General features: G+C 33.2%; 1 protein-coding gene and 1 long non-coding RNA gene across 3 annotated transcripts in view; one reads left to right on the top strand and one right to left on the bottom strand.

Annotated features, from left to right (window-relative positions):
- SEMA3A (semaphorin 3A) overlaps positions 1-26,147 on the bottom strand; it is a 225,617-nt gene that overhangs the window by 87,715 nt on the left and 111,755 nt on the right. For both annotated transcript variants that reach the window (XM_077151734.1, XM_077151724.1), the window contains one exon: positions 7,172-7,265. In XM_077151734.1, coding sequence (XP_077007849.1) covers positions 7,172-7,265 — 94 coding nt within the window. The remainder of the gene's footprint in view (positions 1-7,171; positions 7,266-26,147) is intronic.
- Positions 377-25,166, top strand: LOC143675708 (uncharacterized). Its single transcript, XR_013171673.1, has 3 exons — positions 377-412; positions 1,995-2,059; positions 24,926-25,166. It is a non-coding gene; the product is annotated as an uncharacterized LOC143675708 (long non-coding RNA).

Below are 26,147 nucleotides of genomic sequence, written 5' to 3'. Positions count from 1 at the left end.
AATTTAAAAAAAATTCCAAAGAGTCCCCATAATTAAAGTGAAATTTATAATCTTTTTGTTTCTTTATTGGAGAACTGGTGGGTTTACAGAAGAAATATAATCTTGCTCATGTGGGTTTGTCATTGTTTTTCAATTCATTAATTTGAAAAATCTTTGGAAAATAAGGAGATCAGAGAAAAACTATGACATAATTTATATAATCCTTTAACATTTCCAAGAGAATTTCATATTTATATTCTTTGTTCGCATCCTCAATACCTACTCTCAGATAAGTGCTTTGCTCTATAAAACAGACTTTCCCCATGGTCCAACCTCCCAGAAATTCCTTCAGTAGAACCTGCAGTTCTGTGACATATTGGAATCAATTTGGATTTGGAGAACCTCCGGAGCTCAGGAGAAAAGCTACACAGAGGTGATCACTGAGCAACTCCAACTTACTATTCTAAGCATGAATAGAAAGATAACATATCTTGGAAACTGACTTAGAAAATACTGATAATTTATTCCACGTTGTTGTCAGGCAAGAGTAATAAAAAGATGGCTAGGCAATATATATAGTGGATATTAATAGTTAAATGAAGAATGTTTATGGGTCATCCTAACTGTCATACTATGGTGTCCTTGGTTATAAAAGCACCTTATACTGTTTTCATTTAATTAAAAATCAAGTTCAAATCGGACTTGCTCTAACTGTAATATACCACAATGATACTGTACCTTACAGCAAAAAAAGACCTCTGTTCTAAAACACAAGAATGCTATAAAAATCTATCTGCAAATTTCAAAGGCACCTTGAAACATTCAAATGCATTTTGTCTCCTCAATATTAACCTATATTTAATCACTGTAACATTTTTATGAAGGTCACTAATTCATTGTTTTACAAATAATTAATAAATGGAAGTAATGGATTTTTAATTTTCAAGTGAAAGATTTTTCTTGGTCGATGTGAATAAGTGAATATTAGCTAAAGCTATAAGGGCAAAGCAACGTAAACTGCTCATGACAATTTCAAACATTTTCGTGTTGGAATACCTATCAAAGGATGCCATGGGTCCTTTTTGCTTTGAAAAATCAAAAATGTTAAAATTTTAGTTGAAACTCATTGACTATGAACCCCAGGTTAGGTAAAGAACATCGGGAAAAATGAAAGCAGTATAACCCACAGGCAAGAAACTGAAGAATTTCATAATCTAAGTGTAGGCAGACAGATTATATCCTCCAGGAGTTTATTAGAAATGGAAAAGTAAAGAATGTCATTAATTAATGGTTTATCATTCTTTTTGCTATTCAACTTGTTTTACTGTAAGCAAGTTCCATAATCATGGCCATTATTATTATGTAAACTATATTCAGGGAGGGGCTGAAATAGCAAAAGAAACTGTTTCTTGTATATAGAAATATATTTGTTTCTCTCAGCCATTCATCGCTTGTTTTATAAGTTATTTGCATTCTTTTTATTCATTTCCATGTGAGCAAGGCATCAATTAATACAAATGGAAAAGCAGCAGATCTTATTTTCTTTCTCCTTTGATAATGGACGGGAAGAGCAATCAGAGAAAGGTTCACTAGAAGAGGTATTGGCTCAACTTATTACTTTAATCAGAATTGAATTAAACAATTGACTTATAGGCCAAAGGAAGGTTTTCTGATTAGGGTCTAGTTGCTTCTAGCTATAGGAAATTACCTCCCATCTGAATATTATTTTTGGCACAAGTCAGGGTGATTTCTGTGAGCCAGAGGGCACCAGATGATTAGGTGGCTGTAGAGGGCACGTTCTCAAATTGTCCATGCTCAGTGTCAATAATCGTTCCTTTAGATCAGGTTTCCTGAACAGGGATGATTGCTTCAGAAAAGATGTGGCCTCTGTTGTTTTGGCCTAAAAGTTTGACAGTAGAATATTCTATTCTTGCATGCTTATTAAACAGAAATATAACATTAATCCAAATTACAGTCCATTTAATATTATTGAGCATTTTCATCATGTTTTCCAGACTTATTACACTCATTGGTTATCTGAGATGTACTAGACCTCATTTGAATTATTTTTGGAGAACAGGTATGTTGAACCGAAAAAAAAAGTCTACTCGCCAAACTTCTTTTGTCATTTCCAGGTAATTAATGAAGTTATCAAGTCATATGTTGATTCTTGATTATAGTATTACTTTGCTAATGTTCTAATCCTAGAAAGAACACATCTTGAAACTCTGAAATTTATTCTATAATTATTCAAATGGCATTATGGTTCAGAAACATACTTCTGGGCGATCCATATATACTAAGTCATCAGTGAATGCAAACATGACATTTGTCTAACTAGTTTAAATTGATGGTAGAATAATATACTCAAGGAATTATTATACACATATAACACCTAAAGTGGTTTTGGATATTCTGCACAAGAAAGTCTTTAAGATTCTCTGAAAAATATACCATATGAGTTGTTCGATGTCTCAAAAACAATACACTGGCCTAAGATGAATTAGTGCTGACAGAGGTATCTGCCCATCTAGAAATTGTCAAGTATGAAAGTTGCTATTTGAGAATGCTGCCATTTTCTCTTAGCAGTAAGGTTTCTTAATAGTCTCTAAGGAATACATTCTTTACAGAGATGAGCCAAAACAGTTAGGGAGCTGAATTTCCACCATGGTGGAGATACCAGAAAAGCTCACATTAGGCAAAAGTTCATATAGACTCTGAACCTTCTGTTCATAGTTCAATATAAAACAAAAACATGGCCTAGTTCAGTTAATGTACTAGATTGCAATTCCTACGAAGGGTGTGGTGAGAAGAAATAAAAGGTGAAAAGAAAACATTTCCTGATGAAACGGCAGCATTACTACCACAGGTGAAAAGTATGAGCAAAATCAAACAAAGTTAAAGACCAAGCTATTATGTTGTTAACACCTTAAGTAAATTCCACTCACAGAGTAAAATAATTGGAAACAGAAAGGGGGAAATCTTTATTTCCCTCTACTCCCTCTTCCTGACTGACACTGACACTGACACTGACACTGACACACACACACACACACACACACACACACACACACACACACGCGGCATGGATAAGGAGGGTTGGAAGGATGTGGGATAGAAAGAGCAATAAACTTACATTTTTACATTTATTCAGCACTGTTTTCTGTACCAATAAATATAATTTGCTGTCTTTTTAACATATCTTTTCAAATAGCACGTTGAGTACTTAATATGTGCACGTGGCACAAAATTAAACATGAAATTTATAAGGTACAAAATTTGTCTCCCAGCCCACTGTTACCAGTGTATTTGGTCTTTCCTTCCACATATATTCCATATATGCACACACCCAAAAGAGTCATGTGCTATTACAATGTCTTTTTAAATGTCCCAGCAAGCTTGCGGATCTAGCATGGCCATGCCATTTTTATATACAAGGAAGGTAACTCTTAGGGAGAGTCATATAACTTGCTCAATTATATTTAATTAATTTAGGGAGTTCCACAATTGCTCTACTAACAAATTAGAGCATTTTCTAATGTCAAGTTGTGCCTTTCCTAGGACAAGGCAGAATTCCTACTTGAGAATATAAACCTTGGTTATAAGTCCCAGACCTTTGAAATAAATCGCAAGAATATCTATTAGTGATGGAGTATTTCTAAATTATTTATGCCATAAACCCGAGAAAGGCTTCAATAAGGAAATAAAACTGCTCTCAAGGTCTATTCCTTTCATGTCACAAAGACACGAGGCAATACTTAATTAGTGAGGACAATACTGAGTTTTATTCTTGCTCATGTTCACACCTGGCAGTTATTCTGAGCAGGAAAAACTGCAATGTTTAATATAGAAATTTTAAACACAGTCAGAAAATTATTTGCAGGTGGATGAAATAAAAATGCTTTAAAAAGAACCACTGGAGTGGCTTCATAATGATAGAAATTATCTTTATTAAAGATGATTTTAAAATTTACTAGGGTGATTTGAAAAACTTAGGAGTTTTATAAGATTTGGGGACTTATTTCAAATAATGGCCAGGTATTGCTCAGGTGAGAATCCATAATTTTATTTCATGATCAGCTTTTAAAGCCCGTGGTATTTTGTAAGGAGACTACATTAAACCTTAATAATTTTTCTAAGCTATCATCTGGTTTTATTAGTTTATAACTAGTTGAAGTTGGTTAATAGTGGAATCTACAAAAAGCATCTGCTGCCAAGATTTATCTGGCCAGGTTACAGATTACTTGGGCCAAACCTGAATTTATTTTTTCTTCCTAAGAGGTTAAATCCTCTTTCCATCTTATGTGCTGAAATGAAGAGAATTCATCTAAAATATTTGGGGAAGATAAGCTTTTTCAGAGGCCATTTCTATAATATTAGAGAAATATGCAAATCTGTGTATTTCAGAGACGGCTATAACCCTTGTACGTAAAACAACTTTGTAGGTGCTGTGGAAAAAATATATATACGTGTTAAAGACCCCCATTCAATTATTGCACGTTCTTTTTAAAGTGGCACAAGAGAAAATGCCAAGAAAAACCCAACAAGGGGAATTAAATGTACTGTGAGACAAAGAATTTATGGCATTGTTATAAAGGAAGCAAATAGCTTAACAAAAGGTGTGTGTGTTGGGGGGGGAGTTGCAGCTCTTGAATTAAAATGGTATTGCAAGCTTAAAATTGTGGACTTGTAACCCATGTCAAACCCTGAAATATGTTCTACAACTAATTGTGGTGCTGTGCTTTGAAATTTATTGCTTTTTTGGTATATATGTTTTTTTTTTTTTTTTTACAAAAAGTCGATTGTGGTGATAAAGTATTTAAGCCTTCTAGCCTCCTATATTCTGGAGCAGCTAGGAGGAAAAACCTGAGAGGATCATATGGTAGCCCATGACAAACTCTGCAATCTGTCCTGTAACTACTTGTTGAAGAGTGTTTTGAAAACTATTGCTTTGTTATTCTTTGCTTTGCATATATGTTAAACTATGCAAAAGTTTTTAAAAAGTGTGCTATGGTACAAGAAGTATAGTGCTAAGCAAAATCTGAAGGCTATTACATTATTTTCAACTGCATATTAAGGCATTAAAATCAGGTCTTCCCTCTGAATTTTTTTCCAATTATTACATGAGTGAAGTCATAAAAAAAATAGTATTGCAGGTATGTTAAGGGATTTTACTAGGTCTAGAATGGTCAGTTCCTTTTTCTGTATCTTGTTATTCAACTGATTCAGAAATGAACTTATTTTGGCTTAGATAATATTTCTTGTCAATAAGCAATATCTTCATACCTCTGAAACTCACACTAAATTATTTTACCATATTGGATAAGTGAGATCTGGACTTCCATTTAAAGATTGATTTTCTGAAATGCCTAATGTTCTTTTCAGCCAGACATCCTCTTCTTGACTTGCTGAACTTCCTTCTTTCACTTTTTCAAAGAAAATCCAATATAAAACCCAAAATAAGGAGTTTCATATTCTTTGTATAATTTGTATGCTTGCATACCATCTGAACTATGTAATACTCACTTGTCATCATCCTTTGTCAACAGCATTTTAAAATAAATAATCATGCAAATCCCTACCAAGAAGCACACCACAAATTAAAGTTGCTTTAGGCACAAATTTATATATTGCTTTTTCAGGAATATCCATCCTTTTTTTTTCAGCATGCAATTTAAATAAGAATAGGGTGCAAGTTTGAACAAGGTATCCTTAAGACAGCTTTCAAACTTCAATAGTTACCTTAAGGAAAGCATCCATTTGTATGCACTAGGCCTTCCATGAATAGTAAAATTATAAGAGAGCTAAACTTGCTGCATTCCTTCAGGTCTTAAACTTTTGTTAAAATGCTGCATGAGTGGATCAAATGAACTACAATTGTCTACATTTGTGAAGAATTAGAGGAGAAAATTGATGCTGCAATAGTTTTATTCTTAATATTACAGGAATCAGTGAACTGTAATTAACACTTTAGAGAGTACTGGGCAAAAATTTATCTTCATACTTAATGTTGTAGCGAAGATGTGTCGGGTCTTATTTTCTTGAGTAGGACAAAAGTTATTTGTAAAAGGAAAAAAGACTGGGGAAACTTTATAAACTGTGATATTTCAGATAAGAATCTAAATCTACTTTTAAAAAAATCTAGAGTTAGTATTCAACATTTAATTAGAAAGTTCATATTTGAAAAGTTTCACCATTATTTTTATTATGTTAGCAAGCAATTACTTTCTATATTCTATCAAAAAGGTTAAAAAAAGAAAAATATATCATTTCCATATGATTATGTTGAAAAACACATTCAGTAACAGAATAATGGCCCCGTACTCTCATGGGTTTTATGTTGCTGATACACTCAGAATTTTTTTTTTTAAATGCTTAATGATTTATCACCTTTTGTTTGCTTTTTAAATTTATTCCATGTTCAGAAGTGGGTACAATGATGTAGAAAATATTCTTTATCTTTCAGTACAGACTAAAGCTCTCTCCCCTTCTACCTTTGTATCCTCTTGAACTATACCTATGGGCTTACAGCCCATCGGCAACAATGAGAGAAATGAGAAAAGAAGGAAGCTAGAAAAGAAGATGGTTAGAGAAAAGGGTAAAGGAAAACATTTTGCATAGAACATTTTGGTAGGCTGTTATTGCACAAAACATAGAGCCAGAAAAGGAGAATACAGAAGGCGTTTAGTAGGTCAACTTGTCAACAAGATATTAGGATGTGTCAACACAAACTACAGAATGTGGTCTCTGCCAATTGCACCATCACTTAGACTGATTGTGCTAATTAAGTTGTACAAATATCGAGAGTGTGGCAAATCTTGAAACTGTAATTAACAGGATAGACTGAATCCTATTCTTCCTTTCTGTCATGTCCAATTTCCCTATTTCATTTTCATGAAATGAAAATCTAAAACGTTTTCTCACAAAATAAAAATTTTTTAAAGTTCAAGTGGGATGTATAGTGACCGCCAACCATTCTTAGACACTATTAAACCACTTTGATTAAACAGAATCACAAACTAAATAGAGTATTTGTCAAAGTATTTAGTTTTTTTCATTTTCAACATATTTGAAAATATCACAACTGATATCCTCCTAAAGCATTTAAGATTAATAATGGAAATTCTTGATAGGTATGAAAGAACATGCAACCTATTATCTATAAAAAATTTACTGTTTGTTGACTACGCACCTATTAAAAGAGATGCTGTCTGAAGTTTAGGGTCATATGGACTCTTCCCACGGCCATTTTCAAAATGTGAGTCCTCCAATTTAAAAATGTTGTCCTGTTGATAAGAAAAAGAAGGATTTCATTTATGTACAAAAAGAAGCATTTTTAACATATTCAGAGAGGTTGAGTATTACATTCAAAAGCAAGGGGTATTTTCATTTGTATAAACTTTATAGATGGCAAAATAAATTAAGTGGAACTAAAACATAATTATTATTAGCTGAATATCTACTTGGTTTCAAAATTTTTAGTAGCATTTAGCATGTTGCAAGTCCTAATGCATAAATGGACTACAAAGGAAGGGACCTGTTGTGATAAGAGTAGAGTGTGATCAGTGCCATCATTTCATCACGTCCATATGCCAAGAGCTATTCTGCTGGTTCCTGAAGAAAATAATTTTAAATTTAAGTAAAATGATGCCTTTCTTCCTTCAGATAGACAAGAAAAGCAGCAATTCACTATCTTGGATGTCAGGGAAAAAGTATGCCATCTTACTTGACTGTATGCAATTTGGGGAAAGAAATGATAAATAGCCATAGCAGTCACTTCTCCCACTCCATTCTTCCTATGACTTTGGTGTTTACATGCTTCTCAAAACATTTAAATTATTCAAATTGGCAGTTGAAGGTACTTGAAACTACCCTCACACTTCTCTCGGAGCAGAGATAAGCAAACTGTATGTTGGGGAGGTTTGCCTGGTGTTGGCCCCACTAGAACAGGGAGGACAGAGGGGAACTATTTTTATCACAGGGAAGCCTGCCTAAGTGAGGCCCATGTACTCAGTCAAGAATGAACATTTAATACATATATAAAAATATGTATAAATCCCAAGGTACTACGTGTGCAGGAATGCAGTGTAATAAAAGCCTGGATAAGGGTGTTACTAACTCATGCCAGAGACCCTGTAGTCAGTCTGTGTCAGACGACTGAAGCTGGGAGGTGACAATGGGGTAAATATGGGGATGTTTCTGAGACAGAACCAGATGTCCTAGGAATTAATTAGGTCAGAATATGTATGCTTTTTCCAGTAGCACATTAACTTGCCCATAGATTGAAATAAAATCACTTTTGGGCAATTTCTATCCTGTTGCCATAAAGGTATTTTCTGTTTTATAACAATGAATGGTGCTCTTTTTGTGATCGGTAAAGACCACTTTCTTTATTATTTAATATTTCTGAGAGCGCTAATGGCGTGGTTTTAAATTATGACTTACAGCTCAATTGAAATAAGGAAGAAAGTGAAAAAGGAAGCAAACTAAAAGAGTTTTATTACTGTGAGAAAGGATTATGATTCTATCTTCTCCTTGTATTGATTCTGTATTTGGTAATTAAGCATCATGTAGCAGTGATGGTTCTTTAGCCTAGTTCTAAAATATATACTGGGAGATAAGTTATGGGCTTTCTCAGAATTGTGATAAATTTGTAGCGACCAGGGCAGTGAGCCATGCTGAGGCCCAGTTAGGCCATTGATTAGCTCTGGCTTTTTGGTTGCCATTTCACATCTCTGAGCTACCGGTCACTTAAAGACAATGAGAATAACTGTTTATTGTGAGATTATTAGAGAAATAAATAAAGCATTTTAAAGCAGTAAAATAAAATACAGTGTACTTTATTATTATTCCATTAATACTGATCTCATTACCACTATAACAATATGAAAAATTAATACTAAGTTGTTGCCATTATTGTGAATTTTCCTAGTGTAATTGTGAAAGAAATATTCTTAAGGGAAGTTATGGAAGCCACCAAATTTCACACGTCTGAAAATACAGATTTGTCTAGGCATTTGTAAATTAAAATTACAACATGAAAAAAAGGATTGACATTTGCTAATAACATCCAAGGACTTTTTAAGAAATATTTAGATTAAAAAATAAAAACTAGTCAAAAGTTGATATGCTTGGTTAAGCATCTATACCCTATTGTCACAAGTCATGAAAATATTAAAATTAGTATATATGGTTATCGCTCACTGGTTAGAGGAAACACCAAGGAGAAATGGTGGTATGGTTGAAATTTATTTATAAATATTCTTGCAAAATTCTTGAACTCTTACAACATTTTACAATAATGATAAAGATAGAGGAGTTAACCCTCAAAGTATGGCATACTTTATGTCTGGGATCAGATATCCATGTTAATTAGACAATGCCAAGGTAGCTGAGAAGTACTTTCAACCTCACATAATATTTGATTTACAAGGTCTAAGATTTTGACTTCATAGGAACAGAGGTTAAGCATGCCAGTCATGGTTCAAGAGAAAAGGAAAAACTATCCTTGGTCATGGTGTGGGGTAATGTGCTCAGAGCCGGCTGTTTCCTCTCCTCTTTTTTTGTACAATGTCATACATCAATTCTAGATTCCTTGCCTCTTTCATTGATAACACAATATCTTTCCTTTAAATGTAATTCTTATCCAAATTTCTGGGAACCTTCCATGTAATTCTGAATTCTTGTGTGATGCTATGGAGGGGTAAAACAAATTGAATTTCCTTTCCAGCCCAGTGAGATGGGAGGGTTGAATACATATAATTTGATTTCCGGATAGGGAAGTAAAATGGCATTTCTTACGTACAAATGTTTGTAGTGTAAAATTCATTCCTGTTACATGCTGTAATGGAATCTAAGGGTGTTGAAATCGGATAGAACTAGGTATTATCTCTGGTTCTTCATTTATTAGCTCTGGGCCTATGCAAGTCCCTGAACCCTGGAAACTCAGATTCTTCATCTGTAAAAGGAGGATAGGGTTGATGTGAAGATGTATTGTAATAACGTACACGACACATACTTAGTAGGCCCTCAAAAAGTACTCATTGATTTCCCTTTTCCATTGTTTATAGTTGCCACAATAAAATCATCAGCACTGATCAAAATCTCTCATGCCACAGCCAAAATGCCTAGATATAGTTTCATCAGGGAACTTAGGATGGGTATTTATAATGTAGGTAAATGCTTTAATGTCCCTCAATGTATTGAGAATTGTTCTCTTCTATAGAGAGATGAGTCTAAGTGAAAAGCTTTTTTGGAAAAGAAAGTGTTTAAATTAGAAAAAATATATGGTGTTTTTCTTAACCTCTGATGTTCATTCAAAATGAATATAACCAAAAATCCATCAAAACATCTTATTGGACTCTCTGAAAATTACAATATCATTAAATAGCATTACACATACAAAAGTTGTCAATTAGAAAAGACAAGTCTTTTACTATGTCTGATAAATTTAATATAACTGATATGAAGAAATACCAATACTAGTGTTTCAGTTATCTAGGGAGCAAGACCTATTAGATGTGATCAAAAATACTGACCCATTCTCAAAGCACACCGTATTAATATAATTGTATGTTAACATTCTATGTTGTCATATATAATACATCACATAGATCATTGTCTGGCTCTGCTTGGAAGGCTTTGCCCATTGCTATTGCTACCCAATGATCGTTTTAGAAGTGTGATAAATAGGTCACATATGCAAGCAATAAGACAAAATCCTAAGACCAATGTACACAATTACATTGCAGAGCTAATATGTCTTATTTGGGCTGAAACAGTTTTCATTTTTAGCAATACTTTTAAAAGGAAATCTAGTTGCACGGATTCTAATTGCTTTAGCAGATACTATGAGCATATCACGGAACTTATTGTGCCATATTTTATTACATGATTGCATCAGTTTTCAGTGACTATATTTAGTTTTCAAGACCACTCTTTCCTTTTTGTCTTTTGGATTTCCTGAATGTTATTAGACCGTGGTGAGGTAAGGCATTAGAGGAAATAATAACCGGCTAATGTCTAATCCAAAGTCGTATAAATTATAAACCATTGGTGACATCATGGCAATAAATTTCTCAATTCTCAGTCTTGTCCAAGTAATAAATTTAAGCAGAATTGCAATTTTAGTTGTTTTTTAAATGATTAAAATAATGTTTGTTAAAAAGCACAGAAGAAAATAAAAGGAAAGACAAAAACCATACATATGTGATTAGAATGAACAATTTTGATGGGATTACATGAAAAGTATGTAAAAAATATGCTTGGACAGTATTTCAAGAATATATATTATAATCTATGTTCAGATTGCTCTTTCTCTCCTCCTACTCCTCATAAGACTCCTCGTGTGCCAGTTACACTGTACTCTCAACAATTTCCTGGTCATGCCACGCTCCTTCTCATTTCTGCCTGAAATGCTTTTCCCTACCATCAGCCCCCAAGCACAGAGTGAATTTCCTTTCCTTTAGGACGAAATTCAAATGTTGCTTCTTAGGAGACGTCTTCAGAGATCCCTGAAGATTTATTGGCTTTCCTTTGAGTGTATCTGAATTACATCATAGTACAACAGCAATCACTGTACAGGGTAGAATTACTGGCTTCTGCTAAGAAAGGGTGTAATGGGATCTTGCAGGAAGTATTGTGGCACACTGCTTTGCCCAAAGGAGACCCTTCAGTGGATCAAATTCATCCAGAAGTTATTTTCTCTTAAATAGGTGACTCTAGATCTCCACTGTCTGATACTGTGCCTTTTAAACACAAATGGGTATTTAACTTTAAATTAATTGAAAATGAAAATTCAGTGCTTCCGTTGCACTAAACACATTTCAAGTGCTCAATAACCACATGTCGCTCATAGCTGCTACTGGATAGATGCAGATTCGGAACATTTCTATTGTTGTAGCTACTGCTATTGGTCAGTGTTGTTTTAGAAACTGAGTCCTGTTCCTTTGCAATTCAGAGTACAGCCAGCATCAAAAGGATCCCAGGGAGAGAAAACTTGATATCAGACTACAACCATTGTAGAAAATGTTCATTATATATACAAGGAGGGAGTATACTAGCTTTTTGTGTTTGTCTTTTCTTTCCAAATTAGGAGCTATGTAAAATTTGCTGGCAGTACAGCTGACCAAATGCATGTCCTTATTTTCTTACTTGCTAAGCCTCTTTACTTGGAATCACTTTTTCCTAATCTATACAGTTTCCAATTTTACCTACCACTTAAAGTTTAGGTTAGGCTACCCAGTTCATTGAAAGTCTATCAGTTTTTCCCCAATATATTTTCTACCTGGAAATTGCATAGCAATCTATCAATAGCTTTCTGCTGACATTTGTTACCTTCAACTTTGATAATCAACTGTGCTTGAACTCTTTTTTTTTTTTTTCCTACTAAATTCCATAGGGGCATGTGGAAAATACTATCTATCATATTTTTTTCAAACACTAAGAGAGAGTCTAGAACAGACTTAAAGTTCAGTTAGAGAAGAATGAATGAATGAGTAAATGATTGAGTGACAGATTGGAAGAGGCTGCATGGAAAAACTACATCCAAGAATCAGTGAGTCCTAACCCCTAGGAGTTAATGATTTAATGATATGACAAAGGTAGGAATACAAGCATACAGTACAAGCTAGCTGACAAAATTGGAACATTAAACCACATTTTAAAATAAGTTTTGGAATATACAATACTCTTTGACTTCTTGATATTATATGCATTATTTTTAGCATATTATCAACACTTATCCCCCTCCAATATGAGTTCACTCTTGACATGAAAGAATACAATGAAACTTAGTGACAAACAATATCACCTTATTGCATCTTTATCATTCCATCCCTGTTCCTACTTAATTTTAGAAGGGCCTCTTAATTCTTCATTTTTTATTCATATTAAGCTTATTAATAACAACATAGCCACTTTATTCATTGTGGGGTATAATTATCAAAATATTCCTCTACAGAAATCAAAAATATTTTTCATCAAGTGTAATGGCTTTCCTCTATATCCCATGATTCCAGCAAAACTATTTTATCTGAACAATTTTTACTCAGTAGAAATGGTACCAAGCATTTCTGGGATGGAGGCAAGTGGAACAGGAAACTGGAGAAAAAGTTTGCACCTGCTAAATGTACTTTTCTACTTATGAAAGACATCATTTTCTTTTGGTATTTTCATCTTCACATTCATTTTAGATCTTTACTAATTTATATATTTCCTAAAATAGAATGTAACATTAATGGATGCAGTAAATACCTATTGCGCTGTCACAATGCTTACATTGTTAATGTTCACATTGAGAATCATGTTTAGAATATAAAGGTGGAAAGTCAAATGGCTAAACTTAAAGATACAAAAAGTTAAAACGCAATAAATTTATAGCAATACTATATTACATGTGTGTGATAGTACAGGGTTTATAAAGTATTTAGCAGCTATTTTAACACCAAACATTTATTAAGTGCTAACGATATCCTAAGATTTCATGTATATAATTTCATTTAAACTTCACAAAAACCTAACTATGGTTAACCCAATTTATAGGTAAGAAAACAAAGGCTTGGAAATTTTACATATAGTACTCATAGCGCAAAGCTAATAAATGATGGAATATGAGTTTGATAGCACGTCTGTCTATTCACAAACCCATGTTTTTAATCACAATGTAAAACAGTGGGTTGCCACATATATTATGTGAGATGTTCTTTAAAATAGTAGAAAGTAGGGTGGGCCACGGTGGCTCAGCAGGCAAGAATGCTCACCTGCCATGCCAGAGGGCCCGGGTTCGATTCCCAGTGCCTGCCCATGTTAAAAAAAAAAAAAAAAAAAGAGAGAGAGAGAAATAGTAGAAAGTAGAAACACCAGGAATTCAAAATGGGGAGAGGTAATTTTCTGTTTTAGGATATGAAGGTAGACTTTAATTGAGAGATGTATTTTGGTGGGAGGTGTGTGCGTGTGTGTGTGTGTGCGTGTGTGTGTGTGTGTGTGTGTGTGTTGGGAGTGGGTGCAAAGAGTCAAAAGAGCCCATAGAGGGAGGAGGGGAAAGCAGAGGCTGCAGATTATTCTATTTAGAGGAAATAGCATGAGGAAAAACACCAAAGAAAATAAACAGAATCTATATTTGAGGAATAACACAAAGTTGAATTTAGACATACGTATATTAGGAAATAATACTGAAAAATACATATGGGACAAAACTATGGAACATTTACTCTGCCAGAATACACAATGTGCTCTGTATTCAAAAGGTGTCAGTGACACAGTGCTATTTTTAGTTGGAGAACAAGAGCATCAAAGAGGTGCAGTATCATGATGAACTTGACAGGGATGTGTAGGTCACATTAGGGGCATATGAGGATGGTGACAGGTAAAAAATTATCGCCATAATCTTGGAAGGAGAAAACTAGGGCATGTCACATATTATGGTAGTTTTAAAGGAATTTTATATGGCGTGATTTGGTCGAGCCACTTACTTCTTTGTAGCTCATGTTTCTTAATCTCTGTGGCTCAGAATCCCTTTGATATTCCAGCAAAAAGCTATGGCTTCTCTCTCCCAAAAACCTGAAGCTAAGCACGTATGTGTTTTATAAGCTACCTTAAGTGTTTATGGACTTCATGTACTCCATCAAAAGAAGCCTCAAGTTAATCCACAAAGAACTTTCCATTTCTAACATGGCACATCCTATGACTCCATCACTCTGCACTTCTACATAAGCTTCTTCTGTTGTTCTCTTCTGCTCCCTGTGTACATAAATGCGGGGATTATCCACGTTTTAAAAATCCATTTTCCTTTTTTATTTTATTCTCTATATACTATTCTTTGGAAATCACTTATTTTCAGAAATTCAACTATTAAACGACAGCCTCAAATTGTCTGCTAATCTAGTCATTCAAACTTAGTTTCCTGCTCTGTAAGAAACGTCTTTATTTTCCATAGTTATTTTGAAATTAAGAACTATTAAGAGTCCTTGGCTCTTCAAAGGAATATAAGAGCGATTATTAATAACAAGCTTCATAAAAATCAATCTGTCAGAAATAGTTATTTAGCAATATACATTGTGGGAAGACACAAAGGAAATGTCACCCTGGTTTCTGTTACTGGGTGCTGAGAAATTTAAAAAGTAAAGCTATGTGGATAAAGCAAGTCCTAATTTTCTACGCTGACTGTAAGATTTAACTGTGATTTAAAGCCATATTATGATAGAGTTCATCTTTCCCTACAAAAAAACAAAATATTGCTGCAAGTAAATGACAGTTAATTGGAAAAATAACCCTAGTAAAATGATAAATTAAATATAAAGGCATATACCTGTAGGATTTTTAGGTCCGAGTACACAAATAACGTTTTTCATGTTAATTTATAAATTTGAATAGTTTTCAATGTGCAAAAACTATAATGTTTGGCTTTAAATAGAAAAGTTACACATGTTTGACGCTAAATTATTTTGAATTAATAAGTATAATTATTATACTTAATACCTGGCACTATTTTTTCAAAAAATTTATAACTTTGGAAGGAAAACTTTCTCAGCAAACACAGCTACAAAGCCAACTATATGTAATTTGTTTTGATGAAAATGCAGTTTATCTAAAATAACAATAAAATATTATGACTATTAAAAATATAGCCCAATTTAATATTCATGGACATATGATCAATCTCTAGTTATATCAATGCAGCTTTTTCATTGATTAGCACTTCTGTTTCTAGAGAATCACTATTAGGATCCAAAACAGAAAGAAAGATGATATTTATCATGAAAGTAGACAATATTCCCAGAAAGTTCATTTATAGGTTAAAATGAACTAAGGGCAGTTGGGTCCTGGACTCATGAGTTCAATTTCTGTTGCACATGCTTTAGCATAGCAGATGTCTTACCTCTGAAATTAGTTGCCACAATTATACAGCTTTTCTGTGACACAAAACTTTCTTTTCCTTTGACCTTTTAGGTGTATTTAGTAAAAATTTTATGGTTTAAGGATTATGAAACCTAGATTCCTCCACCATTTTCTCAATAATTTGAATGTTCCAGAACTAGTTTTTATAATTTCTTTGAAGTTTCAATATCTTTATCTATGAAATAGAATACTCCACTGAATTGCTCCAAAGAATTAAGATAGAATACATATTAAACTATGAAAACATAATTAAAATATATACAAATTTAATTATTATTTTAATAATCATAAATACATGATGAATGGTATACCTTTGCCATGATACATGTTAATAACTTTTCTATGATATTAATAGCTAATATCTGATAAGTAATTATCAATTAACCACAGTCCCCTAAGTGTTTGAAAGGTAAATTTGTTTATTTATCCTCAACAAAACTCCTTAGAGTACAATGTATGATCACCCCAATTATGCAGATAAATCAACAAAAAAAAAATAGAAAGAAAAAAATGACTTGCCAAATATCACACAGCTAGTAAATAAAAAAGACAGGTAAACCATTTCCAGACCTATCAATAAATGTAGAAATTTTTCTTATACTAGATTTGCCCTGCCATGTTACTTTATGAATATGTATCATACATACAATTTTGCTCTATATAATATCTCAACTCAACTTTGTAATCCCTGAAGTTTATGTATATGTTAGGACCTGAATTAATTATACTGAGTTTACCATGACAAGGATTAGCATATTTAATGCCCACATATTATTTTATTAATATATCAAAGAGTAGTAGAAGGAATTAACATATTTCTACCTTTATTTGCAGAAAATATGTGAATTTGCTTTATTTCTAAGTTTATAGTCATTAGTATCACTTTATTTATTCCCCTCTTACTAACAACATGAACATACCTTACAGCTGGATTAAATAGGATTTGCCCTCTTGAATTTAAGGGACCTGAATTTATCTGGGTTCCCCAAACAAACATTAGTGACATAATTCATCTGCTTTTTTTCATCATTAAACTTAATGATATAACCCAAGCAAAACAGAAAGCATATGTGTTCATACTTCATGCAGATTATGTTTTTAATAGGAGCTTAATTTGAGTTTATGCAGATATCACATACCTGTCATGGTATAATTATTCAGCTATGAAAGACTATTAATTCCCGAGGGATTTAACAGTGAAAGAGAAAATTCTGTCTTGACTAGAATGAGAAATACCAGAACATGGACAATTTACTCTACAATGTTTTGCCCCAGTGAGACCTGGTAAAGTAAGCCCAGTCAAAGAGAAAATCAACGATCCACAAAAAATAAAATAGTGGAGCCATTCACTTGCTCTTCCCATATATGCTTTTCAAGTCCTCTACATTAAAAATATTGTTGCTTTTTACTTGTGTACTTATAATTTTGCATAGCAGCAGAGTGTTTTCTTAATCTTAAACAGTGAAAGTACTGCTATTAATTTTACCATTTCTTTTTTAAATGTGTTCATCACATCCAGTATTATACATTACTAGAAAATTGTATAAACCGAAATGTAAATATGTCAACAGAAAGGAGCATATGCACTGTAAGGGAAACTGGAATCTACTTTGGTTTCTTTACATTTTGCCATTTTTCATAGATTCCATCTGGGAAGTGATGAGGCCAAAGGATTAACATTGTATTTATACTTGACTTTGTTGTAGCAAAGCCTTGTCATTCAAGTGCTGTCATAATGAAATGATAAAAGTATGTGATATTCTTTTAGAAAATATGCAAAGATTTTAAAAATAATTATTATTTTGGCAAAGGAATTGTAGTAAAGAGACCATCCTGTCAATTCCAGGTTAGAAAAAGTTTTTCTGTTTCAAAAATAATTTCAGAATTAGAAAGGCCATTAAAAAATGTCCATATACTTTAGCTTGGTTATTGTAGTTTTAGAAATATATCTTAAAAGAAAAAAAAGCACACCTAAGAAAAACATCAAAACAAGTAGAGTTGCATATAGTACTATTTAGAACAACAAAAAAATAGGGGAAGGATGCCAGTAATAGGTGAATGGTAAAAATTACGGTAGATTTACATCATTGTCTATGACGCAGGAATTTAATATATATGTTTAAGTTAAACATGTTTGAATACCTAGAAGTGATGTCTGCTATATCACTGTGGAAGCAATATGTAGTAATTTGACATCTGTGTAAAGATACATGGCGAAAAGTTGCTGGAAGTGACTAATAAGTCTCTAACTTGTGGGATTTGATTATTTTGTCTACTTGTGTTATTTATTTTTAATATTTTGTACAATGATCATGCAGCATATGTATTAAAGTAAAACAGAATCTGTGTTTAAAGTGGATATCCTATTTTCTAACTAAATCTGCAAGCTAGCACTGCATGGACTGAATCTGGCCCAGAGAAACATTTTTTTTAACTGACAGAGAGTTTTGAAACTTCGAATTTGCATGCCTTTATACTTTTCATGGGAAAATTCAACATAGTACCAACTCTTTTGCATTTCCTTCTTCATCTTTTTATGAAGATCACCTACTATGGGCATTTGAGTTAACAATCCCTATGGAGCATTTACAACTCACTTGATGACCAATGCTGGCATTGCATTTATCATCTAAATTGTCTCTGTCTTCAGATTTACTTCAAATAACAAAGGCCTCAGAAGGGTTGCGGTCATGCTCTCATATCTCATGATAGAGTTGCTATGCGGTTTATCAATTAATCATCATTGAACATAGAAGTTAATGGGAACTTCAAAGTGGTTTGAAACTAATTTCCATGGTATCATAAATCTCTACAGCTTTTCACTTATTACTTTTTATATATTTAAATTGATCTATATATACACTGCTGTTTAATAATGCACTGTCTTACTTGGAAACAATGTGAAAACTTACTGTTCCAAATATTTATGCCTAAACCAATTATCCAGTGTTACTGAGAGTCAAGCTGCAAGCTGCATGTTTAACTACCTCAAAATAGAGGCCCAACAGTGCTTAGAAAATTATTCAGATACTGGATGGTTTGTTGTCCTATCAAATTAATCACCATAGAGACATTCTATACCACATGTAGAGTTGAATCTTGGGTTGTTATTTATAATCTAGTATAACGAATGCTTGAATTATTTATAACTGAATCTCTGTCATCAGTAGAATTCAAGTTCAGCCTATAAGCCAGGCTTGTTGTCAAATATTATAACGACAAAACAAATGTTATAGTCCCAAACACATTAAATTACAATTGTATAACTTAAAATAAATCAAGCATTTTAATTTGGTTTATTAGAGTGTTTACTGTTGAAAATTTGTATTAAAAATACCATTCACATGGACTGGGCCTTGATAATCATTCTATTACTTTCAATTAGGGAAAACATGATAAATTCTTATAATAAATTACTTCAAGAGTAATTGAAACTAGTTAAAATTCTTTTAAGCTTTTTCATGATCCTTTACAATTCTGTAATTGTAGAAATAAGATGGCTTTATTCCCTCTCATTATGATTTAGGTGTGGGACAATATTAACAGATATATTTAAATTTATTTTTAGTAACTCCCAATTTATGTAAGTTATTTCATATATTCCCATACATTTATTTTATAAAAATTCAAAAAGGAGAAATGGAAAAGATAGCTTAAATAAGTTATAGCACGAATGTACATGATAGCTTTATCACATAGTTAGTAGAATGGTCTGGACTGGACAAAGCACTGTTGCGGGAATAACAGGAAAGGAAAAGTTAACCAAGTTGTAATTTCTATCTGTTCGGGAACTGCTGAATTAAAAACTAGTCCCATCTACATTTGATCCATGACGATGGCTAAGACACATATTTTTAGTGTGAAAGCCATATCCTTCTTTCCCATAATAGTGTTAAAAGTTGAATTACAGAGAAAATTAGTTTACTGTGGTAAATTCTACAATTTGATTATGTAAAACCAATGTTTAAATCTGACTGATAATTTTTTTAAATTCTGAACATCAGAAGAAATAAAATTACTGTGAAATGTGGAAAACATGAAAAGGGATTACTCTGTAAAGAATATGTCAACATTTATAAGAAAGCAGTGAGACTCAAATAACTGGCAAAGGAATCAACAGACAATTGACAAGATAAAAAGCCAAGCAGTAAAACTCAAAAAGAAAAAAATTTCATTTTTACCAAACATAAAGGATATTCAATATACTGAAGCCATAAGCTTAAGAAATTTTCAACAGGAAAATTTTAATGTTAGCTTTTGGTGAAGTGCTACAAATATAACAGCCAAAGACACAGTTTCTAGAGCTCTTCTAAGACAGCAGAGCATCAAAGATCAAGAGCCAAAATATGCTCTTGTAATGTTATCCTAGTAAACAGGATAAACAGTAAACCCTAGTAAACAGGTTAATCCTCAAGACAAAAATAAAGGCATAAACTAAGAGGTTCATAATCCTAAATTTACCTAATATTCATTGATATGAGGTTAAGTGCACATGGTACACTATCGCAATGGGAAAAAAAACATAGCCATTACATAACTGGTATGAAGACCACTAGAAATATGGAAAATTACCTGCTCTTAAAAATACTATATGAATTATAAATATGAAACGATCACACTTATTTAATAGGTATACAAATGGACAAATTGGCAGGGAACATACAATTATAAAAAGGAAAAGAAGTGATTATATCTATAAAGGCATAAAAACATATACTGCTTATATACACACACACATAGGTATATACATACATATACATACATATGTTCTATATAATTAATATCACATATGTAAATATTATCTGATTTTATGAAATTTAGATTTTCAGATATTTCTTAACCGTGTTACTGGGTTTATAATGAAACATACACATGCACATGCACCAGCTGTAATATATACTTAAAAGCTAAGAAAGGAGAATATATTCTATTTAATTATCAAATTGGCTAAACATTCCCTGCTTTAATTTCTGGACCCTCCTGTTTTCCCCCTTCTAACATCTTAGAGAACAAGATTGAGGATGACTTGTTTCATTGCTGGTGAAAGAATAAAAACTTAAAAAATAAGACACTAGAGAGGGCCACGGTGGCTCAGCAGGCAAGAATGCTTACCTGCCATGCCAGAGGACTTGGGTTTAATTCCCAGTGCCTGCCCATGTAACAACAACAACAACAAAAATAAGATACTACCCTCTGAGTAACTTCTCCATCTGCCTCATAGTTTTGCTTTCCTACTGCCTCCTTTAATCTTGTTTTATTTTCATCTTAATAATCAATGTAACCATATCACTTAAAAAAATCAGTTGCAAAGTCTTCGTGATTGTCCCTTCCCCAAACCTAGTCTATGCTACTGATGTGTGCTGGACCCCGACAGAGACAGGAGAGGTATGCTCTTCAAAAGTACGAGAGATTTTATATCTTTAATTCATTTAAAACTGTGAGTTACTTATTTAAACCATGTTCTAGCTACAAAGAAAGAAAGGAAGAATGAGTAGTAGAAAGTGGAATATGCAAAGGGTTTCATTTACTGATTTAAACAGATAATGACAATAGACTAAGAAAAACAATGAAGACTGAGTTCAGTCTTCATATGGGGCAGTGGTAAAGCTGGATGAGTATATGTTCTAATATTGCTTTTATCATTGCAGGTAGAATCCTCTATTACTAAATAAAGCAAGGCCTATTTGAAAGATAAATGTACTCCATTTTAAGCCATTTTTATTTATGACCTTACATATAAATGCTGTCCCTTGATTTTAAAAAATAAAAGCTCATTATGTTAAGCCTGCAAATAGTCTTGAGGTCCTCCTCAAGGGGTGACTAAGAAAAGCCTAGGAAAGTCTAGAATACAAAAAATCTTCAGGCAAAGTCAATGCTGCTACCATTTAAGCTCAAGAAAATCCTGCAAATCACAGCTACTAATTCAAACACATGAATACAAGGTACCTATCTCAATAGAAAATTGAGTTTTGGCTTTATGTCAAAATTAAAATATTGTTGAATCATAATATAATCTCAGAGTAATGATCTTTGCCTAAAAGAGAATATGTTCATATCTTGTCTGACTTAAATCATCTATAAATCCAATTGCTTTTGCTATTCATGATATATAGAAAATAGAAGTTTCATCCTCAAAATTTGATATTAGAATACAAGCAGTTAGAGCCCTCTCATCACAAAACTTTCCAAAGTATTTTTTAAAACATTGACCTTTAAGATGTAAACCAGGTTCAGACTTTAAAGAATATTTGTCTTCAGCAAGACCAAGGTATTAAGATAAATCTGAATTTGCTTGAAAACTGATCACTTAAATTTATATTGGTAAATAAACCAATTTTCTATCATTGGGTTTTATATTAAAGGACATTAGAATTCTGAGCACTTTACAAAAGAGGGTTCAAGAAATACATTTAGCCTGAAATACTAATTAGGATCCATAATATTTCTTAAGAAGCATGTTTGATAAAATTTTACATAAATGTAAATAAAACTGAAATGATGAGTGACTCAAAGACAGGATAGTCATGACTTCTATGTGGTTTAAATTAATATTTTATTTGATGTAATGTGTCATAATAACCCCTTGAGATGGCTTCGACTATTCTACTTTAAAGATAAAAATCACTGAAGTTCAGAGAGATTAAGTGGTTATTCAGTTTCTCAGTCTTAGAATCATTTCCACTAAATAACCCTGCCTCTTTCCATGGTAACCTTTGTGAATTACTGTTGCAACATTTATTAAAAAATCCATAGTTAATTCCATAAAAGCATTATTCTTTATACAATACAAGCTGTATATCAAGTGCCATTACTAATTATCGTATGTTTATTTTTGCTGACCTGGTTCGAGTCCAAACTTTACTTGGCTGAGCATCAGTGATCATACAAGTGGTGGGTGCGGCTTAGGTGTACAGGAACAATTTCAGTGCAATTTCAGCTGGTTTTATGTGTTTACCCTCTTTTGATCTTTGAATCTGATATAAGTTTATGGAGTCATTTACAGTTTTGCTAGAGTTTTCAATTTCTTCATTTCCTATAATTCTCTATTTATGTTATTTGTTTTCAACATATAGTAATGTTTTAACAGACTGATCATCAAACTCAATGATTATCTGGCTATTGTCTCCACACACCATTGTTTAAAATTATTGCATATATTTTGAATAAAGAATCAAATAGTTATCAGATGACATGATATTTATAATTTATTTGAAAGTTATTTTTAAATCAGCATAGATAATCAGCTCTCTGGGTAGTTGAACTGAGAATAAACATATAAAAATTACTGAAATCGCTTTTGACTCAATCTGGTTGTTCTAATTTTCCATAAATCATCAAATTGTGCCCTGAACCCATTTTATTTAGATTGCCTCATGACTAATTTGGAAAGCAAGGATTTGGGAGGAAATTCATTTAGTATGTTAAATGGCTAGAGGTATAAAGGTTGTTGCTCGAAGTGTTATAAAAAGTCCTCCTAAAAGAGGCAAAACACTTTCTTGAGAGAGTTACTTATTTTGTGGTTTTCAAAAGTGAAAAAGAACATTTCTGGAAGTTGAGCAAAATTTCCTTCCATCTAAATTTGTGCTCCCTGGTATGCCATGTATTTGAAAGCCAACTGCTCTTCATTTGAAGTCACTCAAACTTAGCAGATGCCAAGGTATTGTACATATTGGAAAATGGAAAATGTAAGTAGCTTTCTGGATGACTAATAACAACCACAACAACACCCTTTATCTCAAATATCCTGGTGATTAAGTCAAAATTTCTGACCATCAGCATAATGAAGTAGGCTTTCTTTTGACAAAAGTAATTGAATTTCTTTCTATTATAAATGTAGCTAGAGAGGCATCCTCTCATGTAATGCCCAATATTCTGAGAAACTACTTAAAACTTCTACACAGTATAGTTATATGTTGTGAAAGAAAATACCATTAGAAAAATAGACATATACATATTATATGCTGAAATCTGGAAATATCTATGGAATGTGATACTTAAACAATGTGGGTTTCTCAAGGGATGCTAAGAAGGAAGGAAGAGGATGTGCCAACATCGGTGAGGGAGGATTCTACATTTGGAATGAGATATTTTTTGGCTAACTTCATCAAGGGACTGTCCTGAAGTTTAGGAGGAACAAAGGGAAGATGAGAGGGGTGTCATAGGAAATGAGAACATAGATGTAGGAGGATATCATATTACACAGCACTTTGAAATTGACCATAAAATCTCAGACACTATTCTAGGGGAATAAAAGTAACTGGTGGGCTGGGATGAGGGCAATGAGTGAACACAGATGGAAATGAGAAGCTGCTGCAAGATCAGCAAAAGCAAAAATATGGTCAGAACTAAGTTGAGGAATATTCTGAATTGGGTTCTAAGCTCATCAAGTGTAGCACAAATGTAAATTTTGAAATTTTGACAATCTTTGTTGGCAAAAATGTCCATTAACATCTAACAGAGAGCACACCCTTAGAAAATATGGAATATGTTTGTCGGACAAATTATACCACAAATTGGTTTCTTCTTAAGCAACCTCTCCTTCTACTCTGTTTTTTGTATCTTTCTTGCCCTCTTAAAAATAAATGAAGAGGGCAGGCCATAGTGGTTCAGCAGGCAGAGTTCTCGCCTGCCAGGCCGGAGACCCGGGTTCGATTCCTGGCGCCTGCCCATGCAAATAAATAAATAAATAAATAAATAAATAAATAAATAAATAAATAAATAAATAAATAAATGAAGCAAGATGAAAAAGATACACATGAATGGTTTTTCAGCAAGCATTAGCTGGTTGTGTCTCAGAAGTTTTGACACTCCCACCTTTTTAGAAGGAAGAAGTACAACTGAACCTCAACATATGTCTTCCACACCACACTTCACACACTTTTTTTTTTTTTTTTGCCTTTATTGGGCACATAACAATCGCTTTAGTTTCCAAAGACAGGTGGCCACAGAGTATGGGGGAAGGGGCCAGAGCAATGATGCTTCTCTTGTTTTCACTACCACCTTTGCTAGTATATAAATCCTCTGTCTGCTCTCTGTGATAACTTCCAAGGACCAGAGTGGCAACATCAACGGCATAAAGCCTGCTGCGGCTGCTGCTGCTGCAGCTGCTACAACCAGTGCTACCATGGCCGGCCCTGTGAGCGCTCCGCTTGCGACCATCACAGCAGCACAAGCTCCGTACTTGGAAGATGCCAAGTCCCATGCCACATGCCCTAACAGCCTCTCGAATTAGAGCACAGATGTTTGAGTTCAGGATCTGCCACTCCAGAGCTGTAGGACTCCGACTTTAACCTCCCTATGTCTGTTTTCTCCTATGTGAAGTTAATATCCAAACTTTGCTGTTATTTTTGTTACTGTTATTTTCCTATCACATTTATATAATCCTTAGAAAACGAGCCATGAGGCAGATGCTATTCTTTTCATTTCAGAGTTAAGGAGATTGCTTGTGCCCGAGGGGGGGGGGGGGCACAACTAATAATTAACAGAGTTGGTATTTACAATAATTATATGCATGACCAAAGTATTATAATAGAAGATAGTAAGCTTAACTGTTCAGATTGTTGCTACATGAAACATATGATTTTACAAAGGCAAAAAAAAGATGTGGGTTGTGTACTCAGAAAAATACTCTGAGAACAAGGAACTATTATTTCTAATCTTGCTGTACCACAAGTTGTCTTAACTTGTTTCTTCTTATGCGCAAACTGATAACTGCCGGCCTGTGTAAAAAGAAATGATAGAGCTGAGAAAAGAAGATAAGTCCTGGTTCCTGCAAAGGATTAATTGGGAAATATATTTCAGACCCATGGAGATAAATTTAGCTGGTTGCACAATTTATTTATTTTGCTGACCTCCACCCTCTTCCCTGAATCTGATACCTTTCACAGCCAAATTTCATGTCATTTTGTAGTTGTCTCTTTCCTCTATTATCCCTTCCTTGATAACACTTTATTCTGAGTTCCATTTCCATGCTTCCACTTTAATGGCTGTATTAAAAAGCACAATAGCTTTCTCGTTCTAACGCCCATGGAATTTCCCCAAACTCTTTTTTCCTTGCTATTTTCTTTGAATATGGAATTTTTGAGTGCCTATTTCAAGGTATGATTTTTCTATTTTGACTTTATTCTTTATTTATTATAGCCTTATCTCTATTTTCTCTTATTATTATTATTTTTTTTTAATATTCCCTCCTTCTCCTTTATCACAGCTCCCCCTTTATTCCCAAACTGATTTTGCTGAGGCTGTCTTTGGCTTTCTTACATTTTATTTCT

This window comes from Tamandua tetradactyla, chromosome 1 (assembly GCF_023851605.1).
Source record: "Tamandua tetradactyla isolate mTamTet1 chromosome 1, mTamTet1.pri, whole genome shotgun sequence".
NCBI lineage: Eukaryota > Metazoa > Chordata > Mammalia > Pilosa > Myrmecophagidae > Tamandua > Tamandua tetradactyla.
Note: the sequence above shows the minus strand (reverse complement) of the source record. Positions and strands in the feature narration are given on the sequence as shown.